At 37.7% G+C, this 27,128-nt stretch overlaps 2 protein-coding genes across 8 annotated transcripts in view; one reads left to right on the top strand and one right to left on the bottom strand.

The window, feature by feature from the left end:
* Positions 1–7,201, top strand: part of LOC122548586 (uncharacterized) — a 56,674-nt gene extending 49,473 nt beyond the window's left edge. The window contains exons 8-12 of the mRNA XM_087975790.1: positions 1,481–1,552; positions 2,444–2,521; positions 2,911–2,988; positions 3,399–3,488; positions 5,349–7,201. Coding sequence (XP_087831916.1) covers positions 1,481–1,552; positions 2,444–2,521; positions 2,911–2,988; positions 3,399–3,488; positions 5,349–7,183 — 2,153 coding nt within the window. The 3' untranslated portion in view covers positions 7,184–7,201. The remainder of the gene's footprint in view (positions 1–1,480; positions 1,553–2,443; positions 2,522–2,910; positions 2,989–3,398; positions 3,489–5,348) is intronic.
* The window catches only part of nt5dc1 (5'-nucleotidase domain containing 1), a 568,470-nt gene that overhangs the window by 456,249 nt on the left and 85,093 nt on the right, over positions 1–27,128 (bottom strand). The window lies entirely within an intron of this gene.

The raw sequence follows: 27,128 nt of genomic DNA, 5'->3' as shown, positions 1-27,128 counted from the left end.
AGTCAACACATGCTTAAAAAATACTTTATTACCCAGATTAAATACATGGCTATTTGTGAACAATCACTTGCGTAAAATTCACGTATGAGTTGATCATTTCAGAGTTTTGAGTTCAGCCTATTAAGCAATATGAGAGATTGCAGTTAACTAGCATAATTTTCTGTACAATAAACCCATCTCAGTGAAGTCAAGACAGAATGTGGCATAATGCTTAAAAATACAAATTTGTTCACTTTGGCAAGAAAAATAGAAAAGCTTAATACTATTCAAATGGAGAGATGGCCGAACTTGGTACTATAAAAGGACTTCCAGAACACTGATCACAAAAAATTAGTATACTGGTATACAGCAACTATTCAGAAGGAAATTAGAATATCAGCACCTATTGGAAGGAAAACTAAATATAGGAATAGGGAAATTTGCTGTAGTTGTACAGGGCCTTCAGATCATGTCTGGAGTATTGCATACATTTCTGGTTTCCTTCTGTGAAAAGGATATAATTGTTTTCATAATGGTTCTGAAAAGGTTCATTCAACTTATTTGAGATGAAGGACTTTTCCTAAGAAGAACATTTGAACAGACTGGGGTTAAACTCACTTGGGAGTTTAGAAGAACAAGAGGTGAATATATTGAATCATTTGCAATTCTGAGGAGAGCTCATAGGGCAGTCCCTTCTAAGAGGGACTAGAATCAGGGGACACAGTTTAAGAACAGTTAATTCCCTTGAACACTTCCAATCTACCTTTATGTTACATCAAGCAAGCAGCTTTTTCCAAAATCCTCTCTGGCAAAAGACAAGTAAGGAACTTTTTCTCTAAGAAGGTTGTTAGCCCATGGAATACTCCTCCCTAAAAAGCAATAGTGGCTTGGTTACTGAATTTATTCTAAGCGGAGTTAGATATATTTTTGATAGAGAAGGAAGTCAAGGGTTATGGGGTACATACATGAAACTGGAATTGCAACCACATGTAAACCATCCATGATTTTATAAAATGCTGAAGCTCGAAATAAAGGGAAAACTGCAAAGTGAGTGAGCAAAAAGGAGCTTGGTTACTCGATGCCACCAATTGGAAAGGACATTGCTGGATGAGATCTGAGAGGCCAATATAACCTATGAATCACTGAAATAACCAAAACAGAAATTATACTTTGTTTTCCTCATTTGGCCCTATTTTCTGCTCACCAAAAACAATCAGTAAATCACTTTGATTAACAGGAAACACCAACCTGTTTCCAACCACAGAAACTAAATTTCAATAATTTAAACATATTATTCATAAAGACCCAAGCTTTTGTTGTCTCCATGTAATACACCTGACTATTAAAGGTGCTGGTGAGGTTTATAGTTTATAAGAATTTTTAAAACTTTCTACTATGAAAGTATGTATTTCAAGCTTTATGTGTTGATTGCAATATACTTTAAGCCAAAGTGTATTTAAAAAAAGATTCATCGAGGTTAATTTTGTCTTTCCAAAAACAGGTCATGAAACAAAAGGACATTATTCACAAAGGTCCTCTGAAGAAAATGAACAGAATGGACATTCCAATTCAGGTATTAAATATCAAGTCATTTTATTTGTCCTTTCCTAATACAGGCACACTTCAAATTTAACAATGGGACAAAGACATTTTCTCTGTAAAAGTGGTAAATTTGTGCATAAGCAATGTGGAATCAAGGGCCATGCATTGTTAATCTAAATACTGAGAGTTCAAACCTCCTCATGGCAATCTGTGAAAGTGGATTCAGTTAATCCAGATTGTGAAAACCGAAATGGGTCACTATTGATTTGGAAACTGGACACTACCATCCTTTTTCAGTTTGGCATACAGGTACATCCAGTTATTACACTACATGGCTGGCTTTTAATTTTCAGTAAAGTGGACAAGCAGGCCAGCCACCCAGTTATAAATGAGTATTTGCTATGAAAATTAGCAATAATACTGGATAGGCATATGAACAACTAGCCTCGTTATCATAATAAAGACCTGTAGATGCTGGAAATTGGAAACAAAAACAAACTCAGCAGAGTCTGGCAGCATCTGTGGAGCGAAAGCAGACTTACTGTTAATTCAGTTTTCTCTCCAAAATGGTGCCAGATCTGCTGCATTTCTCTAGCAATGTCTACCATTGCTGCCACTATAGAGATTAAAGCAATCTCACACCAGTTCAGCTTGGAAAAAATCTGAGAGTTGGTCACCAGGTTGGGAGACTAGCACTCCAGGGTCACGAAAAATAATTCAATGTCTGAATTAATCTATTCATTAGACTAGATAGACAACAGTTACAAATATATTTGAAATTTCCATCATAAAACTCATGATAAAATTGGGGATAAAAGATAATTTATGTTTTAATTTAAGAATCTGATATTAAGTAGTCTGCATTAAAAATACTAAAACTAAAAAGTCAATACATCAAGATCTTTGTGTATTTCTCAAACAGGTCAACAGGAGAAGGGACAATATTCAAGAAGATCATCTTCTGAAGAAAATCAACAGAATGGTCACTCCAATTCTGGCAGTGAGCAAAAAATCCTTTTATTGTTGTAGAATAAAGTTGTTCTTTACTGGCTCATGCAAATTACAAGTTCAACAACGGTGAATGAATGAAAGCGAAGTTAAAGACCGTACGCTGCTTATCGAAGTGTTGAGTTTAAATTCTCTCATTGCAAATTTTTGGAAGAGTTGCACTTCAGGAATGTATATTGAAAATAATTCAATATCTAGTTTAAAATCTATTAGAATGGATGGACAACAGTTACAACATATATTTAGAATTCCTATATGTAAAATCTATGATAGACATAAGTAGCTGCCGATGTAAGTTTTATTTTCAATTAGAATCATTGCTTTTATCATGCATATTAATAAATGATCAAACTAAAAAGTATTATTGTATTTTCAAAATAGGCCAACAGATCAAGGGACAGTATTCAAGGAGATCATCTTCTGAAGAAAATCAACAGAATAGTGATGCCAATTCTACAAGTTAGCCATGTATTTTTTACCCTTATGTTGCATGAAACAAATGTGTGGATCATAATTAATTACCGTACCATTTCTGTTATTGACTAACCTAAGGTGATGAGAGAAAACATGATTAGGACCTATGGTCCTTCAAGCCTGCATTGCCATTCAGTATGATCACAGTTGATTATCCAGCTCAGCATTCTAATCCTGTTTTATCCCCATATCTTTTGATTCCTTTAACCCTGACAACTATGTCTAATTCCTTCTTGAAAACATTCAAAGGCTGAGATTTTAAAACTGTGCTCATACCCGCTTTCTATAAAAATTGTGATGCAGACAGAAAAAAGGTAATGAAAAGCAATACTTACAATGTAAATAACAAACTGTAGAGTGGCAAAAACAGCTGTGTCTTATTTTTACTAAAACAGGCGATGAAACTAATGGCCATGATTTAGAAGACATTGTGGAGAACAATAACTCTGATTTTTCTTCCTCTTCTTCCTCCTCCTCTTCTTCAGGTAAGTCATATGAAATTACTATATGCAGAACAGCAGAATTTGAAAACACTACCAAGACTACATGAACATGAAAAGCTATTTTTAATGCCCTTACTTTACATACTAACTTTGAATACAGGTCTGATCACTCATTTCATTTTGGAAACTTGTCAGAACTCTGCTGGTCACTTTGACAAAAGCATCTATGTTTGACCACTTTATATTTCAGTTGTGTTTTGAGCAAGATGTTCAATCTTTCAGGAACCACAACCTTCTTGCAGAAGATCAGAGATATCAAAGTAGGAGTACAATTAGTAATTTAAAATAAATGCAAACTGTTAAAACTAACAGTCTAATTAAAATTACGAAGCAGCATTAAAAAATTGCAAAGAAATTAAACAAAAAGACAAATACCTTTTGTCAAACAATTTATTTGTAGAGTATAGGTGTAAATGTTTACAACAATATTACAGTAAACAGCTAGGTGTAGTGGTCTGGGAAGAAAAGTATTTCAAGGGCAGACAGATGGAATCAGGGCTGGAAGAGAGTAGACAAGTCAGTCATAAAGTGATCAGAATGGCATGATCTGAAATTGAGACTTTACTTATTAGTCTCCTGATTTAAAATAAGGAGTTTCATTTCACTTGAATCCCTTTGAATACAGTGGAACTTTTACTGATTTTAAAATACTGAGCTAACTTACTGTATAGATTTTGCCACTATTCTCTTCCCATAAAATCCTCTTCCAAAATAATCATAAGGGGGCTAAAAGACCCAACTCAATTCTGGCATAGCTCAGCTAGAAAAATCACAAAAGTGTCAGAACTGAAATACAGTGTACCACAGCCTCATACTGGTTGAGTGTAAAAGTCAGTTTTCACCAGACCTGAACAAGGCAATTGAAGAATAACTTAATAAAGCCATAAGATTCCCTCAACCCAGATGCTGAAAGGCCAGCTGCTTCAACAGCAGAGATATGCTCAATGTCATATGTCCCTCCCCACGACCACTACCACTTGGGTTCCACACATACATCAAGACTTGGACTATCCATGGAAAAAAAAACACATATACATAAACATATATACTTGTTCCCTTACAAAAGAGGCTAGAAGAACATTGTTTTCCTTTCTAGGGATGCAGGCACCTCACCTCTCCTACTCACCCATAATTCCTGTCCCCCCAACTTCCAAGCAGTTGACTGGCCACATTTCCTGACTCAGATGCACCCCGATACTGTGAAGACAGGAAAACCACTCCCCACCCGAGCCATTAATGTCCACCAGGGTTACTGACAGATGACTTCAATTCTTTCCTTCCCAAAATTAAATATGTCTTAATATAATCAGGATACTTATATCCTAATTCTGGATTAGTGGTGCTGGAAGAGCACAGCAGTTCAGGCAGCATCCGAGGAGCAGTAAAATCAATGTTTCGGGCAAAAGCCCTTCATCAGGAATGCAAAGGTATTCCTGATGAAGGGCTTTTGCCCAAAAAGTCGATTTTACTGCTCCTCGGATGCTGCCTGAACAGCTGTGCTCTTCCAGCACCACTAATCCAGAATCTGGTTTCCAGCATCTGCAGTCATTGTTTTTACCTACTTACATCCTAACATGATCATGTCATCAGATACCCCTGTGCTTTATAATGATTAAATGTGAAATACTATTTCACCAGCCTTAAATATCAAAAAGGGAACAGAACATTTTTTTTTTTCCTCATTACATTACCTCAGGAGAAGAATGCCATTTTGCATAGCACAGATAGACAATTACAAAGATACAACAATAGAATTCAATTCTTGTTGGAATACAACATATGGTGAATACAAACTGCATTCTAATACAATAACCTGAAATGACATTTATTTATTTTTAACAGAAGAACATTATGGAGAACCAGGCCCACCGGGTCCACCTGGATTACCAGGACCAATTGGTCCACCAGGATACCCAGGAAAGCCAGGGTTTGGGCTGCCAGGTCACCCTGGTAAGCCTGGACCACCCGGACCACAAGGACTATCAGCTATTGGAAAACCAGGTGGCCCAGGAGAACCAGGAAAGCCAGGCGTGCCAGGATCTCCTGGCCGAAAAGGGGATAAGGGATCTCAGGGGATGCAAGGACCAAGAGGACCTCCAGGACCTAGCGGACCTCCCGGACCAGCTGGGTTATCTGTTATTGGGAAGCCAGGGGCTAAAGGACCACCAGGTCCTCCAGGAACACTTGGATTTCCTGGAAGAAAAGGGGACCCTGGATACCCTGGTCTACCCGGACCAAAAGGAGATAAAGGGGTTGGAATTCCAGGTCGTCCTGGTGATAAAGGTGCTCCGGGACCACGTGGTCCGCAAGGACCACCTGGTCCAGAAGGTAAAGGACACAAAGGACCCCCAGGTCACAAAGGTGAATCAGGAGACAAAGGTGAAAAGGGATCACAAGGGCCTCCTGGACATCCAGGTAAACCAGGCCATGATGGTCCACCAGGACCACCTGGTAAAGATGGAATTGGGAAGCCTGGAATACAGGGACCACGAGGAGTTCCTGGAATGAAGGGTCACCCTGGTCTGCAAGGTTTGCCAGGTTCACCTGGGTTGCCAGGTGTTGGAAAGCCAGGTCTTCCAGGACTCAAAGGACACCCAGGTTCTCCTGGATTGACTGGAAAGCCTGGAAGTAAAGGAGAGAAAGGATCAGCTGGAGAACCTGGACCTCGCGGTCCTGTAGGACCATCAGGGTCACCAGGTCCAAAAGGCCCAAAAGGTCCACCAGGTAATGTTGGTGCACCAGGAGAGAAAGGCCATCCAGGACTAAAGGGTCCAGAAGGGCCTTCTGGCCCAAAGGGTGAGCAAGGGTCAAAAGGGGAGCAAGGAAAATCTGGGCCTCCAGGAAAGCCAGGTGAGGAGGGTAAAAAAGGAGCACAAGGTCCACCTGGAGAAAAAGGAGATAAAGGACCTGTTGGGCCACGTGGCAAACCAGGGAACGCAGGTCCTCAAGGTCCTCAAGGACCACAAGGGCCTCCAGGTAAACCTGGAGAGAAAGGACATCCTGGATTACCTGGTTCAGTAGGTCTAACCGGGTCTCCAGGTTCTCCAGGACACCCAGGAGTGAAGGGAGATCCTGGAGTTCCAGGACCACCAGGTCCTCCAAGTAAATTTAATGCAAAAGTCATAAAGGGGCCAAGTGGTCCACCTGGACCAAAAGGAGCAATTGGTCCACCAGGCATTCCAGGAGCTCCTGGTCCAGCAGGCCCACCAGGAGAAATTATTATACCAAAAGGAAAATATGCAGGTTATAATGGTTACATTGATTCAGGTGGCGTGGTGAGTCCTGTTCCAGCATTTACAGCCATTCTCTCTCAGCCATTTCCTCCCAAAGGGCAACCAATAGTGTTTGACAAGATACTGACCAATTCAAATAACAACTATGATTCATCAAAGGGAATTTTCACATGTGAAATACCTGGTATCTACCAATTTTTTTATCATGTACATGTTAAGGAAACAAATGTTTGGGTGGCATTATATAAAAATGAAGAACCTGTAATGTACACGTATGATGAGTATACACCACAATATGTTGACCATGCTTCAGGAACAGCTATCTTACATTTGGATGAAAATGACAAAGTATATGTACAATTACCTGCAGAAAAGTCTAATGGTGTGTATTCTTCTGAATATATGTATTCATCATTTTCTGGATTGTTAATAACACCATCATGATGTATGTCAGTTTAAAAAGATGGAGTTGTGAGCTTAAATCTGACCAAGTCAGTTGAGATTGTAAGGAAATTTATGAAAAATGGCATAAATATCCAACAAATGTCAGTGCAACATATCACAGAAAAGTAACATTACTATGTTGATCAAAAAATTATAATTGCTGAAGGCAAGATTATTTAATCTCAGTGCTTGTGCAGATCGAACAGATAGCCTGTGATATGCTTCCCAAAAAGTCAGTTATGTGTATTCTTGCCAATGGGTCATTGCAAATTTTTTTTTTAAAAAGAGTATCTAATGATATCATGGATCATTTTATATCATTCTCCCACATAATCTTTTTGCCTCAGGATACTCATTTTGTTAGCATTCCTGTACACAATGTATGTTAATGTGAAAAGTATGCTTCTCACTGCAGGAAATGACAGTTTTGGGTTGCATTTATATTGCAATTGCAGCATTAGTGAGAAGCGATTTTGAAGTCATAGTGGAAATCAAAAGTCTCACATTAACTTCACTCCAAAATTAGGACAAACCTCAGATTCACATTACAACTTTCGAGCTCGTATGATGCATTTGCTCAAAATAGTTTTGCTAGTTACAATGTAACTACAGCCTCAATTGTAATCTTAAATTGTACTCATGGTCTTCCAACTAAAATCAGTTTTCAATATCTCATTTAAATTTAACAATTGAGGTTTTAGAATGTCAAGGCTCAGAATATATTGTATGATTTCCATATTTTAGTTGCACCATTATTTCATGAGCAATAATTAATACAATAATTCCATTGTTCTGTTTATAGTATACCTTTTCTTCAAAACCAAAATAAACATCAAATGAAAACATTGATTTTTCTTAATGATTATACTGGAAATTTCAAGCCATTTAATTAATAGTAAAGTGCATAAGTAAATGATTATATCATATAATTTTGTTTATATCATAAATTTAGTCTTATTTGTGCAAGCATCTATATGACCTGCATTAATTTTATAAAACTGAGCATGTTTATGTTTGATTTTAGAACAGAATGAACATGTTGGATGTTATACCAATTACACAGTCTTGAACTGCTAGAATATAACAAGAACAATATATTGAGAACGGCAGATGCTGGAAATCTGAAAAATAAACAAACTGATGGAGAATCTCAGCAGGTTTAAATGACTTATAGAGAAAGCAGAATTGAATTTTGGATCCAGTGACCCTTCTTCAGAAGGTTCTGAAGAAGAATCACTGGATTTGAACTGTTAACACTGCATTTCCTCCACAGATGCTGTCAGTCCCTGCTGAGCTTCTCCAGCAATTTCTGCATTTGAACTGCTGGAATATGTTTTCACCAAATGATAGCTTGTTGACTTTGTAAACTTAGTCAACCACATCTTAAGCAAGGTACTGATCGAGCAGAACACAATACCTCTCATTAAGCTATTCCTCTCATTAATCTGCTCATCACATTAATGGTCTTCATGTAGTTCAAAGTTGCAGTTACTTAAATCTGCATCACCTAAAGCACACACAGGCTCAAATATTTTCATAAATTGCTGTGTGGAGTCCTTATTTTACCTTTAATGTAAAAACTTGCAACAAATGCAACCTATTTATTAATGATCATATATAAGCATAAAATTATTCAGTATCCCAGTAAGGGAGAATCATGTGTGCATCTATCTTGTAAGAGAATCTGTGCTTGTGTGGTCACATGAAATTCCCTTCTGTCTGTCTGCACTATCCTTATTTAAAAACAATCTTCACACAGAACAAATAACGGAATTTCAAATAACTAGACTGAAAGCTACATAATTTAAAATGTTATAACAGCAACATAGAGTCAGTCTGAAAGAGAATACAGTACTGCATTATATATCATATTTTTCATCTTTTGTTCAACCTTCACATAATATTACATATTACAAAGCTGTGGTATAAAAATACAGGTAGTCAACCCTTTATCCAAATCCCAAAATGCTCCGAAGTCCGAAGATTTTTCTCATTAACAAGGTTGTTTGGCATGCAAAGTTAACTCAAGTCCACATCCACTCAATGTGTGTCACTCAGATGCGATGTTGGGGGGGGGGGGGGGGGGTGGCCCGGCCCAGCACTGGCGGGCCTCAATTTTGTTTCAGGGCCCGCTTTACTCACCGTAAGTCTGTTCTTCGGAAAGATTTTTAAAAATTTCACCATCAAGCTGCCACTTATTCTGAAATTCTAAAAATTCTGAATTCCGAAAACCAGCTGGTCCTGAGCATTTTGGATAAAGGATTGTGCACCTGTACTGCTGGATTATAAAGCCCTACACCTTTGGTTCAGTCTGAAATACATTATCTCTAAGTTGTGAAGTCAAGCTGATGATTTCAGAAGGAAAAAAGCAGACTACATTATGCTGTTGCACGATTGATAAACGATACTCACATTTCCCTTTGCAAACATATGATTACTGATAGAGTCAAACGATTCTTTTTTTAGTGAAATAAAGTAGATTAGGCATTGTTAAATGACTGACTTAAAATAAATCTTTTGCCCCTGTGGAAACCATTAGGTCTTTGTACGAACTTGAAACAAAACATGCCCCGATGAATAAAAAGATGATAACAAAAATTTTCCCAGTGACAATTTCTGAGAAAAGTGAAACACAAACTTTGGCAAAAATGGTGTAGGTTAAGAAGTTAATTTGCAACCTCAATATGAGAATCTGCAACCAACCTGTGAAATTCACTGCCTTTCTCCAATGTGAAGACTTGGAAGGTTAGATAATCAAGCTCATAGGAATTCACTGATTTCAAAAGTCCACAAGCAAATTCAAGCTACGTTTGAATAATCTGAGAAGAAAATATTCAGTGGGACAATTTAATAGCACAATAAAAATGAGTGGAACACCATCTGACAAACTGTAGGTTTGATCCAGAGGTCAGACGTTTTGCGGTCAGACATATTTGCGGCTATCAATAAACTCCTCAGGCCATATTTTCCATTTGAATCATTTAACTTTTCCATCAATTCACCTTGTCAGCCAAATCAACGGTCACATTGACGCAATTTCATTACAAATCAAAGATCGTCTTGCTTGTATTGTTTTTCAAGACACAAATCTCCGCTAGTAAAATTTCAGTCATTTCAGAATGACTGAAACAGTGACAATGGGAACATTTAAGGTTAAATCAGATCAATATTTGAGAAAGAAGAAAACCATCATGTTATAGAAGCAAAATTGGAACATGGGATTAGTTTACAGCCCATGTGGACAATAAACACAAAAATGAACTGATTGGGCTAAACAGCTATTTCATAGAATTCCTAGAGTGTGGAAGCAGGTCATTTGGCCCAACAAGTCCACACTGGCCCTCCGAAGAGTATCCCACCCAGACCCATTTCTTTATCTTATAATAATTCTACATTTCCCCTGACTACTGCACCTAACTTACACATCCCTGAACACTATGGGCAATTTAGCTTGGCCAATTCACCTGTTTTGAACTTGAAATTTCGATGCAAAATTTACACAAGTCAAGAATAACCTTTTATTTAGAAAATATACACTGAAAATGAAAACTGAAAAATACATTGCAACAAACTATATCTGCCTTACATACTATATATTCATCACATGTATCATTCAGATGAATAACCAGAAGAATTCCAATACCCAGTTTCTTTTTAAACATTGCACAAAAGGAAATAGGTTACATACTCAAATTCCAATTACTTAATCTGAATTATCAACATCCTTTCTCCCCAGGCACTCCGATCCATTCCCTCTGACCCACTATTGCATAAATGCAGCCCCTTCCACATCACTTCAACTCTGAAGAGTCTTTTAGAATTGAAACATTAGCTTGCTTTCTCTCCATGGATACTGCCTGACCTGCTGTGATCTTAAGCTTTTTTTTTTGTTTCCTATCAGATTCCAGCATTTGCAGTAATTTGTTCTTACATCAAATAGGTAGACTTTAAATTCCTACAGATATAATTATTCCAACGTTCTGACAATATGTTTTAGGCATACAGCCCTCCAAAATATAATGATCTGGCACACAGTGCTGTTGATAAACACTGAGCTTGATATTAAGTGCACCTTTTCAAAGCAGAACAGAAAAATTTGATTCAAATGTAAGATTTGAGGAATCCTACATACTATGAATAAAATCTTCATATATAGTTATCTCAACCAGATATTTCAGATATTTAACAGTAAAATACACTGCAATAAAAACGTGCACTGGTATTTGATGTACTTATCTCACCACAATACCAATTTACAACTAACACCTTGTTCTTCTCAAATGCATGAACTATCAACCGATTTGAGGCAGTCCTTCAAACTTAGTCAATCATAAGCACAAAATAATGGTGAAGAGTGCATCAAATTACCTGGTATAAATGATTAAAGCGTCAAAAACTGAAGACCTTTCCAACACGAAGCCTCATCTTCCCCTACCACAGACACCCAGTTTGAAAATTATTTTATTTGTTCCTTTGGTACAAGTGGCATTCACTAATCAACATTCATAGCCAATTCCTGAAAGTCCAAATGCACGAAGAGTCAACTATATGGCTGGGAATGGATTCAGACATAAGCCAGGCAAAGAAAGGTTCTATAGGGTTGGGATTAGCCCTCCATGAACAGAGGAATTCAGTTTTCTGTGCCATGCAGGAATAGCTTTGACATTAAGTTTAAGTAGTAAGAATTCATTTCACTAATATCTCATACGGATATAGAATGCAATTGCTTTTATTACTGATTTTTCATAATATTTAACAGTTATTGACTGAGTTTTTCATGGTTAACGCTACTTTCTCATCTTATAGGCTGTTTTTTTGCTGAAAAATGGATTATATTATCAGGTCTATTGGTTGCCTCCGCATCATCATTCTGGAAAAATCAGGTTGTTCTTTCCATTACATCCCTACTGTCTCATGATGTTGCCGTATCATTCTTTTCTAATCAATCTCTCCTTTAGCGATTTGATTTTCTTTTGAATATTCTGAATGTGACATAAAAACAGAAGGTATTATAAATTCACAGCTTCTCAGCCAGTATTCACAAACAGAAAAGAGAAGTCCCCCACACAGTTTGGGAGTGCCCTAACTTTTCTCTTCACAAATTTTGACTGAGTTCTTGTGCATTTATATAAATTTTCACTTTCTTTTTCCAGAGTTGCTTATTATTATTGTCGGTTTTACTGGTTTTGTACAAGTATACATGACACTGATTTGTGGTCTTATTAGGTACATCCATAACTTGCATATGAAAAAGAGCAATATTTATTTCATTGCTGCTGCAGGGGTTTATAGCTCTTTTCTTTCTTAAAAGTACTTTCTAGACTTAACGTGAGTCGCTTAGATGGTAAGCTCCTGCCACTATACAAGCAAATCTCTGGTTCAAGTTTCACTCCAGTATTGTTGGTTATGTAGAGTTTACACAGTTCAATGCTGGTCAGCCTACAAAATCCATCCAAAACTGTACATACCCTCCAAGGCAGAAGATTGAGTAGTCATGCACAGCTACAGTATAAGGATTCACTTTCTGACACTAGACCTACAATCATTTACCGCTTAATCCACCTTCCATCATTCTATATATGCCTAATCACTTAAGATTTTGTCTGTGCCTAATATCAAAATATCAGTTACTGGGTCACATCATTCCTCACCCTTAAATAAGTGTTTCCCAATACTCTAAATATTTCCAGCTGATAAGCATGGCATGAACTACACTTGGTTCAGAATTTTCTGGTATTATCTGAAAAGCTCCCAAACATGGGTCAAAGGTTGTTTCTTTATGGAATAGGCATTGTGCAAAGAATGTGATGTGAGTTTGATTATGGTGGCCAGTCAGCTAACTCCTTTAATACCACGATATACTTCGGACAATACAAATGTTTTAACTTTACTTGATAGATTGCTGTTTCCTATATTTATTCTAGATTTATGTTTTCTTTTGTCTTTTCGCATTAATTGAATATTCTTTAAAGTAGCTTTGCCTGATCGATATCACTAAAGAATTTACGTACTTTTCAAATGCCTTGTAGGCTTCTTATAACTTTCCTCTCAAATTGGAAGCAATCATGACACTAAAATCAGTCTGGTCAGTTTTGTCACTCTTTTCTCCATCCATTCCAAAGAATTGCAGATTTTTCTGACATTTGTCCCTGAAGGATAATTAATTTCTCAAGTTTGTTGAATTTCCACTTTTAGTAAAACCTTGGAATTTCTGGGGCACTTCTAGAAAATTTGGAAAGAGCAAAGATCACCCTGCACCAGGCAAGATCAATTTTACAGTTCCGCAAATTAGGCAGCAGCAGGCAATTCCTTCCACAAATCACATTTTTCTGGAACAAACTCTTGCTGTTTGCTGGACACAACATGACATGGCCACCTCAAACACCTACCAGCCAATTATTATGTGGGGATCTTGGAGTTAAAGCAAATATTTCAAGAAGTATGCCTCATTCTCTTTAAGAACTCTCGTCCTAGATGCCTCGATGTAATCAGAAGTCAAACATTGTGCATTTCTGACATTAGAATATTTTCAAATACTCAGACTATTTTTCAATAGCAATTCCGTTCTCCATGGTTACAATCTTCCTGAAAAGTCAAGATGAAACGCAAAAATATCCTAAATGTTGGAACTATTTCACAAGAATTTCATTTATTCTCTTTAGGAAAAATGCTTTGTTATTGGATTCTTTAATTTTTCTCCAGGACTCTTCCTCAATCACTACTGAAGGATAAAAGCCAGTATCTTTCCTTCCTACTTATGTCCCTGTTAGTGATCATGATTGGATTAGACTGTTTCTCTCCTTGTCTTTAAAATGTCCTGATCCTTCGAGGATAGGACTCCACGGATCTTCAGCTCCTGACTCAAAGATGATCCAATTTTTAAAAAAATTAACTCATACCACTTTTCACTGCTCCAACAAGTTAAGCCTTGAGCTTTATGATTCCCACCCTCAAGTTTTAAAAACTAAGCTTTTGGTTACCTTTATTAACTATTAACTTTCTTCATCATGCAGCTTGCTGAAAACATTTCTTTGTTGATGCTCTTTATACAGCATATTCTGACATTTTATCATCTTACATATGATACATAACTGTGAGCTGCTCTTCTCGCAATCTCAACAAACATAAATATGGAAAATATTGTAGCTGCAACCAGCAATTTTTTAAAAATTGGATCATCTTTGAGTCAGGAGCTGAAGATCTGTGGAGTCCTATCCTCGAAGGATCAGGACATTTTAAAGACAAGGAGAGAAACAGTCTAATCCAATCATGATCACTAACAGGGACATAAGTAGGAAGGAAAGATACTGGCTTTTATCCTTCAGTAGTGATTGAGGAAGAGTCCTGGAGAAATATTAAAGAATCCAATAACAAAGTGGAACAGTTATGTTACACAAAGTTTAGTCCAAGCCCACAGACAATATAATTGATGTATCCTAACTGCAGTATTCGTTCAGATCGAGCAATCCCGACAAGATTGAAAGTAAAACCTTGCATCTTCACATTTACCTCGATACAGTTTCTTGCACTGAGTTATTCAATATTATCAGACTGGGCTGCTTTACAATTCTCTCTTTTTTCAGTTTTGCTTGTCACATTTCACCAAAGTTATCTTTTATGCTCCTGAGTTTGTGTTACATAATATTCCAAGCCTAGCACCTTTGTTTGAGAGTTTACATGAGCAAACCTTAATTTTATTCCATATCCTGAGTGAATGCCGAGAAATTAATGATGGAAATGTCCACAATGATGATGAAAATTTCAACACATATCTCAATTATTGAGTTGCTCTTTCAAAGGTCATTGAGTGTAAAACATATTTTACAGAACGGACAAAGTGAGGACTGCAGATACTGGAGATGAGAGTCAAGATTGTAGTGCTAGAAAAGCACAGTAGGTCAGGCAGCATCCGAGGAGCAGGAAAATCAATGTTTCGGGCATAAGCCCTACATCAGAGTTTAATAGCAGTTAGCTGTATCTACTAGTTGTTTTTACTTTGAACTTTCCTGAATTGCCTTGACTGATTCAATTCTCTCTGATTGATACTGTAGGTTCATGATGGTGGTTTAGCTGCAGTACTGGTGGCTGTGAACTTGTTTTTTGCTTTTGGATTGACCTTCACATAATGATGTCTTCATGGATAATTCTGGCATGAGAGGAGTACACAATATAATTGTATACTATTTGTTGATTACTATATGTTAAAAACTCTAAATTTAAATTAAATAATTTTGGATCTGAATTCTATTAAATTGAAATTGGTCAATTAATAAGCACTGAAATAACATGATGCAATATGCTCAAAGGATTTTATCTGCTCTTTTTCTCCCAGACACACACACAAAAAATATACTGTTTAATTCATTTTTCTTTATTTTGAAGCAAGGTCAAGATTTAGAATTTGAGGGGAGTAAGGATGGGAATTTGGAACATACAAAACAACATTATGAAATAAATGAATCAGAAAGCATTAATTGTTGTGAATACAAAGGCAAAAGAGATGCAAATACATTTTCAGAGTACAATTTTCCAGAAAAGCTTAATATTTGCACAAAAGACTTCAAATCTGGTCAACCACCCCCAAAAAAATCACAATGCTCTCCTTAGCTAAATTATCCAGCATTTTGGAGCTGTGCTGGATGGCAAAGATAATTCGTATCCTAATTTGTGATATTTAATTCTCAGATTGCACCACCAAAATCTACTTCCACAGCTGAAACACTGCCCTTTTCTGGTCTTACCTCAACCTCAGTAAGGCAGACATTCTGGTTTTTTTTCAGATCTTCTTATCAACTTGTTCAAAATATCAATGACACTTCTCTGAAACAGGTGAGACTTGAACCCGTGTCTGCTGGCTTGGAGGCAGGGAGACTACATGGCACCATAACTGTTTGGATACCTCAGGAATTGTTTCTCCTATGAGCTTCACACAGGTCTCCAATAACCCACCTACAAACAAAACACTTCATTCATATCTTTAAATCCTCCATTGTCTATAACCCAGAAATCATCCTGCATGCTTCCTACCCTCGTAAATGTCTCTCTCCTATCAGGTTACACAGCTTTCAGCAAAAACAATGTTCTGAAATTCACTGCCCTAACCACTTTCTTTACCACTGTTTCTCTCACTTTCAAAAGTTTTCTCAATACTTACTTCTTCAAGCGTCCCTTCTTTAATATCTCTCACATTACTTGGTATCTTCTGTTCCCATTGAACGTTTTGAAAATGTAACTTTTTGAAAGACTACACAACAGTAAACATTACTTTGGGATAAAAACTGCTTTGCTGTTAAATTTTCCAACAATATATACAAATCTCACTCACTAATGGCTCACACTGTACAAGAGTCAATAAGCAAAACGGAATGGCAAGGGTTGAATCAAACCAGGAAACAATCTTACAACATTTACCTGTGAAGCATTTGCAGAAATTTCAAAGAGATCATCTCTCATTCTTCAAAACTTGATAGTGTTCCAGTCAATCTTCTCTCAGAGCAATTCGCTCACCCCAGGAATCAATTTAATGAGCTTTCATTGCACTCTCTAAGACAAGCATATCCTTTCCTTAGGCATAGAGAACAAAACTGCATATAAGAAATCCTTTTGTTTCTCTTTCCCTATGCATATCATATTGCTCAAATCTGACTACAAGACTGGCCACTTCAGTTCCAAAATAATAAAAGTAACTAGTTATGCTGAAATTGTATCAAATATCCTGTCAATTGACTATTCTGCCATGCACACTTTTACTTGAGTTTTTGTACACTCTTTACAATATCATATTGTTGACAAACTCAAAGTATAACAACATAAAACAATTTGGGAGTTGGAGGCTGAGGGAGTTGGACCCTTATAGAGGTTTATAAAATCTTCGGGGCATGGATAGGATAAATAGACAAAGTCTTTTCCCTCGGGTTGGGAAGTCCAGAACTAGAGAGCATAGGTTTAGGGTGAGAGGGGAAAGATATAAAAGGGACCTAAGGGGCAACTGTTTCATGCAGAAGGTGGTACGTGTATAAAATGAGCCGCCAGAGGAAGTGGTGCAGGCTAGTACGATTACAACATTTAAAAGGCTTCTGATGGGTATATGAATAGGAAGGGTTTGGAGAGATATGGGCCGGGTGTTGGCAGGTGGGATATCTGATCGGCATGGAAGGGTTGGACCAAAGGGTCTGTTTCTGTGCTGTACATCTCGGACTCTAACATGCAAGTAAAAACTGAACAGCATGGCTAGACATGTACAAATAAGAAATTACAAAAAATGAATACAAAAACTGATCTTGAAAAATATGATCAATTCCAGCCTTAGAGGATATATATCCTCAGTATTGCACTGGACAATCAACTCCCTGGAGTGGATCTTGGAATCTCAAGTCATCTGACTCAAATACAAGAGTGCTACCACCAAGCAAAAACTGACACCTAAATGAGCCAAGTGATCAGTTACCTAAGATTTTCACAAGTTAATACTTAATGCAATCGTGCAGGCTGCTGACTACCTTGTTGTATTTAATGTTAGTTGCTAAGAGACAACAGGTTAGGAGTGTTTTTGTTAACATTAAAATATTATAAATCATGGGATATGAGACAACCTTTTGAAACCTTGAAAGATTCTTCTAAAAGTGGAAGTCGGCTTATATGGTTGCTGGTCTGGACGTAGGTCGTCACCATTTTGAAATATGCTAATAAAAATAAAACCAGTAATTCAAATTAAATTAATGCCACATACTTCAGTGCACGAATTAATTCTACAAGGATATCCTTAACCATGATCAAAATACTTAAAGAACTTAAAATTTAACATCCTTGGCATCCGAAATAAAGGGTTCATCAAATTCATTGAGTCACTTTGTGGTATCATTAGGATCTCGCTAGACTAGAACAGGTCTCACTCTCTATCCACTAACTCTGAGGTTTTAAATTTTTTGAAGAGTCTGACAACAGTCTGTGCATTAAGAGCATGCAACAATTTGATGACAGAACAAAACATCAAGGCAGCAAAGTGAATATTTTCACTCTGTAAAGATTAATTTAGAACATCATCTGTCCATCTATCTCCTTCAGCATGAACATAATCCTTGAATAGCTTACTGCAGGACACATCCAAAGGTAAACCCTCTGGCATAACTATGATGTAAGTGGTCTTCCTTCACAAGCAGCTCTTGATCTCATTGGTCAAACAGATGAGAAACTATTTATGTGGGCTATAAAGATGTCTGGTACACAAACGGTCATCCCATGACTTCATTCCATTCTCATGGAACCATTATCACAGCCAAGGACAAAATTGTCATGAAACATGATTTTTGACATTGCTTTGTGTTCGAAAATTATGATGGGCATTTGTTCTTTCAACCATGCAGGAGTGTACCACTGTGAACCCCACCTTATCATGTCCTATGCTTTTCAAACAAATTGCCATCACATGTTTCCACTGCACAGTTCATTGTTGAGTATTTTACCCATGTCGCCAATGTGACATAATGGAGACTTGTGTCTTTGCACTGTCTGTTAACAAATAGCTAGAACTAGCAAATTTGGCAAATCTTTTGTTAACTTTTGAGTGATCTTAAGTCTTCAATCAAAATATTTTTGCTATACAAACTGCAAATTGCTCTGAAACCTTCACTGGACTCTGGGTTTGATTTGGTCTATTTAAGCACATTTCTATGCAGTTAATTTCAGGAAATGATGTCACCATTCTGACAATTTTCAAATAGACATTCTGATGAATGCTTCTTCAGAGCTGACCAATGGCAGGTCACTGGTGCATTTGGCTTGGACAGCCTCTTCATGACAGATTCCTTCCCACTTGCAGCAGTTTTTCACCAATACAGAATTCCCTCCCTGCCTGACAAGTTAACAAATCTGAGAGAAAGTGAGGATTGCAAATGCTGGAGATCAGAATCGAGAGTGGGGTGCTGGAAAAGTAGAGCAGGTCAGGGAGCATCCGAAAAGAGGAGAATCGATGTTTCAGGCAAAAGCTTTTCATTAGGAAAGTTAACAAATCTCACGACTTCGAGCTTGCAACTACTTTAGAGTTTTTTCTCCCGAGAAAGGTGATTGTTATTTGTCACTCAATACACATGGTCGGCCCAGCGCGGGCTTCTATTGGAAACTCATGCATCTTTCTGACAACACTGCACGTCACCTGCTTGATCACACATTACATATAAATGTGAGCTAAACATGCATTTCTGAAGTGAAAACGAAGATCAACCCCTACTGAAAATATAGGGTTGCTTAGCAGAAAAGGGGCTCTCAGACTTGCATGCTGAACATAAGCCTAAACATGAATTTTGGTGCTCGAAAAATGGGTTCATCTTATATACTCGGTCAATTTATATTCCATGATGTATGATAATTGGCTTTAAAATACACACAATACCCTTAATTCTCCCCAATTTGGGAACAGTGCAGAAATGATAATATCTCAAGCAGTTCATACCTTAACTTTAACAGCAGCATAATTTACCACCAGTTGCATACCTAAAGCAGAATTGGCATATAATAGTCATGTAAATACCACAGCTCTTCCTTTGTACCTTACTGAATACTTTCAAAACACATTATAATCAACCCTCTCCTTAGCATAACTCAGAAAAAACTTCCAGCGCAATTAAGCAATTTAAAAAACTTAAGAATTATGAAACAAAATGTCTTTATGCATTGTAAAGGGTTATTATCCAACACAAATAGCAGCATTACAAGAAACAAAAGCCGAGAACTGAAAAACAAGGGAAACGGAAGCTGGCACAATGCAGGCATAACATCTCATTACTTTTGTACATGAATACAATCCAACTATAGTCATTTTGATTTATGCAGATTATATGTAATCTCATGACACATCCTGTCATGTTAAAAATCTTGCATATTGCACACAATTCCTAGTCATATTTTAAATGCTCCAAGTTAGTATATCTTCCAAATCACTACAAGCATGCTGCAAGAGATTTGTTGACATATATAGACATTTTTTGAAAAAATGTTCCCCAAAAGCACGTCTCAGCTTTTCTGCTTTGGTACGTGATAACTTAGAAATAGCAATTTACGTCTCCAAGAAGCAAATATCTGCATAAAAGAAAGTAGTATTAGAATAGTTAGGTGGCTGTTTCCAGTCACTGCAGGCTTAATCAACGAAAGAATCCTTTTCTATGCTGCAGACCTCAAACTGCGCAACACTAACCAAAACAACAAGTACTAAATGCAATATGCGGTGCAGTGTTTTATTGTTATAAGAAAATAAGGAGTAGTGTGGGTCATATGAACCCTCAAGATAATTGTGCCATTTAATAAGATCATGGCCAATTGATAGCCTCAAATTTACTTTCCTATCCTCTCCTCTCCCTAAATCACCCAATTGTTTTAATTTAAAAAATCTATCTATTTCAGTCTGACCTATACTTATCATCCATACATTCAAAGCACTCTAGGCTAGGAAACTTCAAAGATTTCTAACATTTGAGTGAGAAAACTACACATCTTCATTCCCTTATCCCGAAGCTATGCACTCTTGTTCTAGACTTGCCAGTTAAGGTCATAATCTCATACTTGCCCAATTGAGCTGTTGCAGAATCGTAAATGCTTCAATTCGATTATTTCACAATTGTTCTAACCTACAGAGACTATAGGATGATTCCACTCAAATTTTTCTGACAGAAAAACCATCTCAACCTTAGTAAGTAATCTAAGTGTGTCTTAGTTGCAAACTCTCGTAAACATGTACTTTATATCCTTCCAGAGGTTCTGACACCAAATCTGTACAGCACTCTGGTTGCAGTTTCACAAAATCCTTCGACAAATGAAACAAGACATATTTACTTACAAAGTAAAGATTATTTTGGTATGTAGGGGAGGCAGTGGGAGATGGTGATGCTACTGTAATTGTCCTCCAGTTTCAGGCTAGTGTTCAAATCCCATCATTGCTTGTGATAGAATTTGAGTTCGATAAAATCTGGAAATAACACAAAATGCTCATCTAATGATAACCACGTACCACAGTTATCTTTCATAAAAAGAATCTGATTCACGAACGTTCTTTAGGAATGGAAATCTGTCATTCTAATCTGGCCTGCCTACACATAATTCATGAGCTACAGCAATGTGACTGACTCTTAACTGCCTTCTGAAATGCCAATCAAACCAATCAGTTCAAGGGCAACTATGGACGGGCAACAAACACCAGCCTTCCTAGCAATGCCCATACCCCATACAAGAATAAAGAAAATGCTGACCGAGTTTTCTTACTACAAACACACATAATCCATGCGAATATCAACATTTAATAGTCGCTCATCATATGAAGGGTTTTTCAATTCTTCTCAAGATATGAACCTTTCAATTCTCCACATTGTATTCCATCTGCCACTTTTTTTGCCTGTAAACATAACTTGCTTAAAGCACATCCTACATTCTCTTCACTGTTTACTTGCACACCCAGTTATCATCTTTATACTTGCATTTTAATACTGACTTAATATTTTAAAATTAATTGTCCTTGTGTTACCCCTAAGGGCATTCCAGTTCTAACCATAAAAAAAAGTATTCCTACCCACTTTTCTGGCTCTTAAACAACCTCTATACATGCTAATAAATTATTAACACCACAATACCGTAACTTGTGCAACAATCTTTCATATGGCCTTGTAAAATAATGTTGAAAATCTAAAATGTACAATATTCAATGGCTCCCCAATATCCATTCTGGTAGTTACACCTTGAAAATATCTTAATCCACCACTTCCTCCAGCAGCTCATTTCATAGACAAACCACCCTCTGTTTGAAAAAGTTGTCCCTTAGGTGCTTTTTAAATCTTTCCCCTTTCACCCTAAACCTATGCCCTCTAGTTCTGGACTCCCCCACCCAAGAGAACAGACCTTTTCTGTTTATTCTATCCAAGCCCCTCATAATCTTATCAACCGCTAAGGTCACCCCTCAGCTTCAGACACTCCAGGGAAATAACCCCAGCATATTCAGCCTCTTCCTAAAGCTCAAACCCTCCAACCCTGGCAATATCCTTGTAAATCTTTTCTGAAATCTTTCAAGTTTCACAACATCCTCCCGATAGGAGGGAGTCTAGAATTGCACACAATATTCCAAAAGTGACCTAACCAAAGTCCTGTACAGCCACAACATGACACCCCAACTCCTAGACTCAATGATCTGCACTGGTTAACTAGAGAAATATAGGTTTTCATCAAGGAAAACAAGGAAGCATATTTCAGGTATATACTGCAGAGATCAATTGAATCCTTAAAAGAGTATAATGGCAGTAGATGTATACTTAAGGGGGAAATCAAGAGAGCAAAAAGGGGACATGAGATAGCTTTGGCAAATAGGGTTAAGGAGAATCCAAAGAGATTTTATAAATATATTAAGGACAAAAGGGTAACTAGGGAGAGAATAGGACCCCTCAAAGATCAGCAAGGCAGACTGTGTGTGGAGTGTTGGAGATGGGGGAGATCCTAAACAAGTATTTTGTATCAGTGTTTACTGTAGAGAAGGACAAGGAGGATATAGAATGTGGAGAAATAGATGTGACATCTTGAAAGATGTCCATATTACAGACAAGGTGGTGCTGAATGGCTTAAAACGCATAAAGGTGGATAAATCCCCAGGACCTGATAAGGTACACCCTAGAGCTCTGTGGGAAGCGATGCTGGACTCCTTTAATTCAGCTGCAAGTAAGTCACTTTCTGACTCCACAACTCCCAAAATTTGTCCAACTGCAAGGTACTATGCAGGAGTAGACTGGAATACTTCCCATTTAGCTGGATTAGTGCAGCTTCAACAACAGTAAAGCAGCTACTCCAGGTCAAAGCAGCTCATTTGATTGGAACTCGATCCAGCATCAACATAGCCATGGCAGTGCACAGCATCTATAAGACACACTGCAACAACTCACCAATGCTTCTCCGGCAGCAGTTTCTAAACCCACAATTTCTATCACCTCAAAGGAAAAGGGTAGCATATCCATGGGACTACTCTGACATGCACAATCCTCTCCAAACCACACACCGCCCTGAATTGGAACTACAACACCAATTTTTCACTGTTACTGGGCCAGAATCCTGGAACTGACTTATTAACAGCATTGTCATAGCAGCTATACTATATGAACTGCTACAGTTCAAGAAGACAGCTCACCACCACCTCCTCAAGGACAGTTTAGGATGGACAATAAATGATGACGCAGCTACCGAGGTTACATCCTGTGGATGAACAAAAGACGAAAAACACACTACCACCCCTTCCTTAATTCAGCATGCTCCCAATAACTGATAACAGACAAATGGTCTTCAGTTCCTCATTTCCTTTCTCCCATTCTTTTCTTGAATTATGATGCCATATTCTAATTCACTAAGGCTTTTCAGAACCAAGGAAGTTTTGGAAGATGAAGCTCAGTACATCATCTACTTTTACAACCATCTCTTTTAGAACTCTACAGGTGAAGACAGAAAAGTCTAAGAAATTTGTCAACTTTCATTCCCAGTATTTTCTCAATGACTACTTCTTTACCAATACAGAGAACTGTAAGTTGTTCACTCTCATTAGGCAATTGGTTCACCACTGAGATATTACTGATGTCTTCTACTTTGAAAAGAAACACAAGCTTTTGTTTAGCATCTCCATCTTTTTACTTATTTCTCATTTTACTTTCACCAGTCTTTGTCTAAGGGACTAAAGATTAACTTTGCTACCTTCGCACTTACTACACATTTGAAATCTGAAATTCTGAAACTTTATATTTGGCCAGTTTACTCTCATGTCCTGTTTTTGACCTTCTCAGCTTTTTGGTCATCTTTTGGTGCTGCCTAAAACTTCCTAGTCCTTAGACTCACCACTCCTCCTGGCAATATTTTAAGCTTCTTATTTCATTGGCATACTATTTTTTAACTCTGTAGTTAGCCACAGGTGAATGTCTTTTCTTGTGTAATATTGATTCATTGAGAACTATGAAATACTTATTTAAACATCATTACCCACCACCATGGGTTTTCAGTGTAATTTTCCATTCTACCTTAGCCAACTCACTCTCATACCTGTGTATTCAATTTCATTTCAGTCTAATACTTCAGTCATACTATAATCACTATTTCCCAAAAGATATCTTGTTGTAAAATTACAACTCAACCCTATGCCATTATACAGAACATTGTCAAAATATCCTCTGCCATCGTAACGGATTGTTCTCAAGATCCATCTAAAGTACAAACTACTTAACCACTTTGATTAATAAGACTGAAATACAATCTGCTGCTCAATAAAAAAGTTGACCAATTTATTCACCATGCTCTACAATACTGTTGGATAATGGATTGTATTGGCAGAACAAATGGTCAGCATATGTGCTCATTTACAAACCAAGAAGGTTAGCATGATCAAGCTAAACGGATGGTCAAGAGTTGCAAGCAAAAGCCTACACCTGGCAGATTGGTAGTGTTGCAAGGTGTTCAAATAACATTCCAGAAACTACCATATATCAAAGGTGATCAAGCAAAAATTTGCCAGTCCTCTCCTTCACCCCCATGAACTGTTTTTAAGCCTGAAATGCTCGAGTGATCTGATTGCAACTTAAAGGAAGAGTAACTAAATTAATTACTAAGAAGGCTGCAATCAAAGTGACTTTGACCAAACACTGCATATCTGTTCTATGGAAAAGATTTTACGTTTTGACAGAATAATATATAGGTAACGTACATTAGCTGTGGATAGTTTAACTTGTAGTTGAAATACATCCAAGTAAACAATTAAAGTTTGAATTCTGTCTCGTGGTTTATTTGTGTTCTTCGTAAGCTAGCGCCTGGAACTGATTTTTTCTTTTCCTTTATTCTTTCATGTGATTTGTACATCAGTTTGAGAAGTCATGAAAATGCATGGCACATAGATCACAAGGAAAACAGAAAAATAAAAGAGGCGGCATTTCTTGACTTTACCTAAGTGTCAATGAGTAAGTAAAGCAAATGTCAATGAAGTGTGTGTTTAAATGACAAGCACAATGCTGGAGGTCTGGAATCACATGTAGGCTTTACCAGGTGTGAATGGCAAATTTCCTTCCCTATAGCACGAGTGAGATTAGATTAGTTACAGTGTGGAAACAAGCCCTTCGGTCCAACAAGTCCACACCGACCCTCCGAAGCGCAAACCACGCAGACCCATTCTCCTACATTTACCCCTTCACCTAACACTACAGACAATTTAGCATGGCCAATTCACCTAACCTGCACATTTTTGGACTGTGGGAGGAAACCGGAGCGCCTGGAGGAAACCCATGCCTGGAGGAAGCCCTGAAGAAGGGCTTATGCCCGAAACGTTGATTCCCCTGTTCCCTGGATGCTGCCTGACCTGCTGCGCCTTTCCAGCAACACATTTCCAGCTCTGATCTCCAGCATCTGCAGACCTCACTTTCTCCTCCGGAAACCCATGCAGACATGGGGAGAATATGCAAACTCCACAGAGTCAGTCGCCCGAGGCGGGAATTGAACCCGGGTCTCTGGTGCTGTGAGGCAGCAGTGCTAACCACTGTGCCACCGTGCCGCCCACTTGATGGATTTTAATAATTATTGATGGCTTCAGAGTTACCGTTACTGATTAATGTTTAATTCCAGATGTGATTTATTTAATCTAAACTATGGGGAGAATTAAACCCATGCCCCCAACTGCCCAGGCCTCTGGATTAATACTCCAGCGATATTACCCGAGAGTAATAAGTATCAGCTACAGGTTGGGGACCCAGAAGAGACAAAAGCACATAGTACGATTCAGCCTAATAAAAAAACCTAGGAGAAAAACGGATGAAATTATTGCGATATGCCATGCAGACAAAATACTCTGCTGAGGGACAGCATGTATTCAACTGTCCCAAGCATTCAGTGCACAGGGCTTAGGAATGAATGCAGAAGCCAATTTGTAAACAGCCGAGTTAGTAACCTCACAGGCAATGTAAAGATTTGCTTAACATAAATTGGAGCTGAAAGCTAAAGCAAGTGATAGGTTGCTGGACTGATTACTGAAGAATGAAGGGGAGTGTGAAAATATGAGAGGGAGCACGCAATACTGTGTACACACAAACAATACTTGATGAGACGACAATATTTAACAAGTTGAAGACAGGGAAAAATACAGTTGGAAGGATAACAGCCAATAGCAATCAGCAAACAATATTGTAGATGTAGAAAATAAAAATGTACAGTATAGAAACAAGCAGCCATGTGAAATGGACATTTAGATCATGCAGCAGTCAATGGTCACTCTCAGAGAAGAACTGGATCTAAATGACCAGGCTACAAAGCAGAAAAAACGGACATAGTTGTCTTACCAAGAATGGTTCCGGAAATGTTATAATCTTTAGATCAGGATCAACTGGAAATAATAAGATGGGCACATAAAGTGTAATCATAAATTAAAATGGGGCATTACACTTTAGTTATAAGCAAAACCATACAACTACAATAGCAAGAGGTATCGGTCTAGATTAGATGGAGTATGCACCAACAGGCTTATGTTCGAAACATCAACTCTCCTGCTCCTCTGATGCTGTCTGAATGGCTGTGCTTTTCTAGCACCACACGCTTCGACTCTGATCTCCAGCATCTACAGTCCTCATTTTCTCCTAGTTGATTATAACCAACAGCCCTTCTGTTTTCCTACTTCCTCCTGCTTTATGTTCTATATATTATGACTTCTCCAAATATCCAAAAATGTCAGCATGGATTCAACCTTCGGAGTTTTCCTCCATCGCTTACTGCACTGAGGTCTCCCAAGGTCTCTTAATTTCGTAAAAGATAACTTGGATTGATTATTGACAAGCTCTTTTGCCTCATAAAGATTCTACCTTTGATAACATTCACCTACCATTCACGTCTTGAGCCTTCACACATACCTTCTGTTGATGATTAATCAGGCCCTTCTTTCCCAATATTATTTCAAACTGTCCTCAAT

This window comes from Chiloscyllium plagiosum, unplaced genomic scaffold, assembly GCF_037043375.1.
Source record: "Chiloscyllium plagiosum isolate Xiang-an unplaced genomic scaffold, Cpla_swu_hap1 HiC_scaffold_3, whole genome shotgun sequence".
NCBI classification, from domain to species: Eukaryota; Metazoa; Chordata; class Chondrichthyes; order Orectolobiformes; family Hemiscylliidae; genus Chiloscyllium; species Chiloscyllium plagiosum.
This window is presented reverse-complemented; position numbering and strand designations above follow the sequence as displayed.